The sequence below is a fragment of the Sprattus sprattus genome (genome assembly GCF_963457725.1).
Source record: "Sprattus sprattus genome assembly, chromosome: 7".
In the NCBI taxonomy this organism is placed as follows: domain Eukaryota; kingdom Metazoa; phylum Chordata; class Actinopteri; order Clupeiformes; family Clupeidae; genus Sprattus; species Sprattus sprattus.
The window spans coordinates 23302078-23308940 of NC_137926.1; the positions used below are offsets into that span (position 1 = coordinate 23302078).

At 43.3% G+C, this 6863-nt stretch overlaps 1 protein-coding gene across 1 annotated transcript in view; it reads right to left on the bottom strand.

Moving 5' to 3' along the window:
* The window catches only part of ush1c (Usher syndrome 1C), a gene marked incomplete at both ends in the record, with an annotated part of 24187 nt that extends 19479 nt beyond the window's left edge, over nt 1-4708 (bottom strand). The window contains 5 exons of the mRNA XM_080842846.1: nt 250-358; nt 1907-2045; nt 2731-2874; nt 4389-4456; nt 4640-4708. Coding sequence (XP_080698972.1) covers nt 250-358; nt 1907-2045; nt 2731-2874; nt 4389-4456; nt 4640-4708 — 529 coding nt within the window. The remainder of the gene's footprint in view (nt 1-249; nt 359-1906; nt 2046-2730; nt 2875-4388; nt 4457-4639) is intronic.
* Between the last annotated feature and the right edge of the window lie 2155 nt (nt 4709-6863).

A 6863-nucleotide genomic window follows, 5' to 3' on the forward strand; every position in this document is an offset into this window, starting at 1 on the left:
AGATAACACTGACTCCCCTGGAGACATGGACTAACACAGCAGCTTTTGTAGCTTGGATCCGCTACACTATTGCTCTCCAGAACAAGAGGTGAAATGGAGTGAATTAGTGTCTGGCCCTACCAGGCCAGTTTGTATGGTTTCAGGTGCCCATTCTACCTGAGGTATATTCAGACGCCTTTTGTTGTGTAAGAGGAAGTTGAACAGCATTGAAAAGCAGGGGCAAGTTTAGCGAATGGGCAAGTGACTCACGTCTGACTTTCAGTGACACTATCTTCTTGGTCTTGATGAGGCTAATGATCTCCTCGTGGATGCAGGACGAGATGGAGTAGCCGTTGATGCGCACAATCTCGTCTCCCACCTGAGAGGAGGAGAACAAAGAGGAGAGGAGAGGCCGGAGAGGCAGAAGAGGAGAGGCAGTCCCATTACCCAGTGAGGGGGGCTCACACCTGCACCTCACAGAAGCTACTACATACCGAGGTGATTGATTTCTTCAGCATCTTTTTATGTAACATGCTCACGCTGCTGCCAGGATCATTCCTTCTCACTTTATTGTCAGCTCTGCTGAAAGGGTGACTGCTAATCAATCAGAGATGAGATAGGAAGACCTCAACATTGATTGCAATTTAAGGCTTTGGTTTTTCTTTGATGCAGATAACATATGACCGTACATGCCTTTCATTGATTGAGCTGTAAATAACATGCAAACAGTCGGCCAAGCTGGGCTGTCAAAGCAACAAACTCAGAATGATTTAATTGCACACTACACATTTTTATCATTCCATAAATATGTGTTGAATGAGTGATTTATTACTACCAGTCTCCTGCCAAAGAAAGCACATAAAAGAGTGCATAATAAATTCAATGACAAGGTGCGTAGTTACTCTATCGATCTGAGCTGTTTTGAAATTCGGTGAAATTCAGTATGAAAAAGATGAGGACAGCAACATTTTATATTCCTCTGTCTCCCTCTGTTGGGGATGGGGTGCAGTACGTATATCCCAAGAGCTCCCAGAATGTCCTTCATAAGACGAATTCCACAATTCACAAACTCATTTTACCATGTTTTGAAATGCATCTCATCAATACTTAAACAATATTATATTAGTAAAATGATATTAGTAAAATGGATGATGCTATTTGGACATCTATAGTCATTTACAAGATAAATTAAGAAAATCCTCTGAGACTGCTATTATTTATTTAGCCATAGGATTATTCAATCTAGAATCTGAATCTATCTAGAATTTTCTTATGTTTATGATAATTCGATTCAGTTCATTATGTTTGCAATTTCATGCTCAAGGTTTTTACATACACCCTGCGGCGCAACCTTGGACAAATCATCAGTGATGAAATCGTTAATCTTCACACACCCTCACCCAGGCGCCCCAGCTGAGGCTGATCAGGCTCCAGCTTGGGTCCAAGTGGCATGGATCCCCCCTTTTGATCCACAGCCATCTTGCCAAGGAGCTTAAGAGTCCTGAACAGAGATCGGCCCGCAGCTTTCTTCAATGGGCTCACACCTAGCCCTCCAGCCATCACTGCGGCGTGTGCCTTACAAGCCCTCATACTCCTCCCTCTTCCTAGCTCTCAATGTGTTGTGCTCTTACGCTAGGTAGCACAAGGGTGCTTTTTGGCCTCCTCTGTCGTGCAAGCCGGGTGCCCGCTTCACTTTTGCCCAAGCAGCTTCTCAGGAAAGCCAAAGGGGGCCTGAGGTGAAGTCAGTGTGCTTCCTCGCCCTCTCTTCCCCCTCCTCCCCGTCTTCCCCCTCCTCCTTTGACCTTTCGCATTGCCACTTAAGCAACTTCAGGTCCTGCCCTACCCGAGACATCAGCACCTCATGCCTGTGTGCCAATGATACATCCTGGCTAACACTCCTGATGTATGACTCTCAGTGTATTCCCACCTGCAGGCCCACACTCTCCGCCTGTCCATCCTTCATGATCTGGGAGATGAAGAGGCCACAGCCGAACTCCAGTCCCCCTCTGACGCTCAGGCCCAGTCCGTCCGGGTGGTGCCTGTCCAGACGCACCTCCTTCAGTTTTCTGCCGTCATACACACAGAAACACACACAGATACACACACAGACACATACACAGATACACACACCGACACACATAGAAGGGAAAGAGAAAGAAAAAACAGAGTTATGGCTCAAAGCTTTACACTTGTCTGGTTCATAAGCCTTAGGCAACTATCCAAGACCCTGAGGCTGGGAACAGAGTTGCTCGCTACTGGTGGAAATAGACCAGCCATCTTTGGTATAAAAGAACATGTGAACATGTGGTCTATAGGGTTAAGATAGATGATTAATAAAATCATTGAAATACAACAAAATTATACAATATTGAAAAATATGACCAGCAGGGATTGTTTTCAGGGATAATTATGGCATATTTTGTAACTTTTACTTGTAACCTTTGCTCACACACATGTATGAAAAATAGCATTATATTTGGCAGTGCCAAATTCAATCTAAGAAAGAAAGGAGGGAGGGGGTTGGAGAGAGAGCGATAGGGGAAAAGGAGAGAGCGAGTGAGAGAGAGAGAGAGCTCCATGCTCCAGTGCCTGGTGTGCTTGGACCAACAGCAGTTACACTCATCTGAAGAACATGGTGGAGCCCTGACATCATCCCTCCCCCCACCTTCCCTCCCGCAACCCCTCTCGCCTTCCTTGGCCTGGTACAGTGGACATGTTAGAAACCTGGCAGCTCGTATCCTCCATACTCACCGTGACCTCTTGGGGGTCTGCAGGTCGTACTCCACCTGGTGTTTGAGGGGGATGAGGGGGCGGATGGCGTCAAAGAGTGGCAGCCTGCTGGGCTCGTTAATCACCAGCTTCAGGTCCCCCACCAACACGCGAAGCTCCATGGACCTACAGGAAAAGATATTAGCCAATTTCACAACCCTATTCACTGCAAGCCATATCACACAGCCTGGCGTTCATTACTGCAAATAAAAAAATGACTGGATATCTTACAACCCTAGAGAGGATTACTGTATAATAATGATCAGATGGCTGTAAGATCACGCTGATTATGTGGCTACCCACCAAACAAAGTTATAATACTGACAAAACATTGTTTTAAAGAATGTTACTACTGTGATGACTGTAGTCCTTTAGACCATCACAGCTAGTAATGTTATAAACATTATCAGCTGGCACTCACTCTGTCACTGAAAGAGCTACTAACACCTCATCAGACCAATCAAAATCCTGTATTCTGCAACGTGTACTTATCATAAATGTCCCTTTATGAACCGTTAGGTCATGGTTTTTGTAATATCCATAGGATACAGTGGATTTTTCTTAAGAATGTTATAGCTTTAACATTTAAAGTGTTAAAATCATGATGACTTTGACTATGGTATGGCTGAGTAAAAAGAATAAGAACAGAACCTTAACAAAAAACAAAAAGAATAAATTACATTTAACATTTAAAATGAAACAAAAAAATTGCCCTGAAGAATAAGGCAATTAGATTCATCCCATGAATCATTGATGGTTGCCATTTCATTCCTGACTCAAGTGTCAGGAGCAAAGGGGATTTTCTGAATGGCCGCCTCGGCTGGATGGAGCGGAGTGGAAACTCTCTGCTTTCTGGCCAATCGAGGAGGAGACGTCAACCCTCCTGACAGAGATCAGGTGGAAACTCCTGCCAGAGGTGGGACATGGGGGCATTCAGGCAGCATTATGGGCGGTAGCTGGGGAGGAAACTAAATCCTCCTTGGGCATGTGCGGCTCCGTTTAGGGCTTAACGGGCAGTCCACTTTGAGTGACAATGAACACTCAGGAGTAAACCAGTCCGCCTGCCTCAACACCTAGTCTAACCTGAACTGACGTGGGCCAGAACTGATAAGGATCTAAATCAGCCAGATCCAGATGCAGGGCCCCAAAGGCTTCCACAGTGATCTCAGACCATAAAACATCAAGACCTGCTGTAACTGTTAAATAATTCAACATGTAGTTTTCTTCCTCAATATGCATTAATGCCACTGTCCATGTATGAACTGATCGCAATGACAAACAACCTGTGACAATCACAAACAATTACCCTGATTTCAAGTAAAATGGTTGCTTAAATAATGATCAATATCACTAGCTTAAAGGGATTCAATAGGAAAAAACGTCTCTGTGATATTAAAGGTGCAATGTTAGTTTTTTGTTGTTATGGAGACTCTCGACCAGCAATAATAGTGCCATTTTGAAGTAGTATATCTAGTAGTATATCTACTATCTTGATTCTATGCGTCAGGGGTTTAAATGAGCTTGTTATATGCCAAACTTAATATGAACAGTTGCATAAAAATGTCAGACACAAGCAAAAAATCTGTATTGCGCCTTTAACACTCCACACATTTGGACATGGAATGAGAGCATGGACTCACTGGTGGTACATCCGCAGCACATCATATAGATAGTCCTTCTCTGCTTCATTGTCAATCAGCAGCTCCACCTGCAAAACAAAGTGACCTTTGAGCAGTTCCACGCCAAATAACCGTCATAAGAGTGATATCACCCTCAGTCATAAATCCCAACAGCTCAGACCTCGCCCACTAGAAGTAGTTCCCCCTGCCATGGGAGATATAAACAGTGTGCACATGCTACGCAAAGCAGACATATTGATAAAATCCCTTACCTGGTAGTGACTGAGCTGCCGAAGAAATATTTTGAGGAAGCGCTTTGGCCAATCACAGATGTAGCACATTGCTCTTGCTCCTCCTCAGTGTTTGTGTGTGTGTGTGTGTGCACGCGTGCGTGTGTGTTTACCTACATTAATAACTCCAAAGTTGCGGTGGCTAATGTACCTTTCGATGTCTAGACAGGCTTTCCTTCCCTGGGCAGGTGGCCTGTTTATAAGAGCTGTGAGCTACTGGCCTCATCTATGGCCATCTACACAGCAGGGGGGGTTAAGCTGGTGAATAGTGTCACCTTACAGCGTTCAGACAGCCTACTTCCACCATCTCCACCTCCACCGCCAAAACAGAGCACCCCACCCCCGCTCGCACCAGGGAAGAAAGGCACCACAACACATCTCTCATGAAAACCATGAACCTCTGCTTGCATCAACACAACAAGAAGGACTAATGCGTTGTGGACTGTATGCTAATGAAACATATTTAATCCGTTTGTAATTGCATTTTGGGTGGACTCCGCTGACTTTCCTATTTCATGGAAAGTCAGCTATCAGTTATCAGTTATCAGTTATCAAGGCAATGGTTCAAATGACCGTTCCTTAGTTTATTTTTAAAACCCATGACCATGCCTTATTGGTTTATTAGATATATTTTTAATAATACAAACCAGGCTTATGTATCAATGTACAAACATACTGAGGACCCATACTGAGGACATTTATGATGTGCATTTTTGAGACCTGACAAGTCCATGACACAGTGGACTTTGGACCAATAAAAGAGCCCAATAGATACAGCAGCAGCGTCACATTCTTTCCAGTCAGCCTCAGATAACCCACATTGGAGAGTCATAACCATAACCACACACTGGATTATACTTCATTTATACCCCAAAAAACTGACATTTACGTCTGTAAGTATACTATGTTTATACACACACATGCACAAACACAGAGGAATCTGAACATATATAAATGAAAGGCCTTTTTGTTTAAGAGTAAACAGTCCCCCACACGCAGAACATGCTGGAAATGCCATCTCTAATTGAGAAAAGGGTATTTAACTGCCCAATTCCTTCCAGCTGACCGAGCATCTCCAACAGAGGGAACATAACGCAGAGGTGCCCTTTGTGTAGCCATTCTCTTTCTCTCTCTCTCTCTCTCTCTCTGTGTGTGAAAGAGTATGAGTGTGTGGTATGGAGGTTCAGAACAGATGGCTGAAGACTAACATTACCAACAGTGATATCATGTTCCATTTCAAAGATGCTGTCTTGCACTCGTAAACTGTAAATGCTTTCTTTTCTGAATTTAACACATTTAAGAACACATTTTTAACACACTTTAGAAGAGACCATTGCTGATGCTAGCTTTTATAATGGTCCATCGAGTCAAAAACGTCAGTGACTTAATGGAACGCCCAAACAATTCACCTGTAACCTATTCAGCCAATCGTGGATGTAGCTTGCAGGTGGTATTACGTCATATAACTTACATTTCTACATAATCACTAAGCACGACAGCATTTGATAATGTATACCACACATTGGCTGGCCATATTAGTATAAACACTATACATAACGAGGTGGAAAATGCACAGACACCTTCACATCTCAAACTGCGGCAACATAAGATAAACAAAACGGAGGACAGAAATAGTGACGGAAATAAAAGTGAAAGACATCTGTATTACCCCTAACAAGTCATTAATGTCTTACAAAGTGCTTAAGTGCCATCCCCGAACATCCGAGAAGTAATAACAATATGCATCTCTCGACAAAACTGTCAACAGGACTAGTTACTGGTTATTGCCTTGACAACCCTTCCGCCATTCTTCTATACAAGGTACAACGTTCAAACAGTAAACGAAGGCATTTTGGAAGAACTAAAAAAAAAAGCAAAACATAAATAGCAACAAAAGTAATTCTCTTACTTTATGCCTGAATCTCTTGCCACTCTTCTCTCCATTTTTAGTCAAGGATCCTTCACACTTGTCCTCAGCTGTGTTCCGCCTGCGCACTTCTGGACTGTGAACACTGGGTGGGGTAGATAGCACGCCAGCAACTGACCATAGTGCAGTGATGTACTAACCTTTGACCTGATATTACTCGGGCATATTCTTGACATTTACTGCCTAAAGGATTGTCCTGTACAATAAGCGTATTATTCTTCAATGGGAAGTTGTATCTTTATAGTCTGTTTCCACTTTCTATAAAACATTTTTTTTATT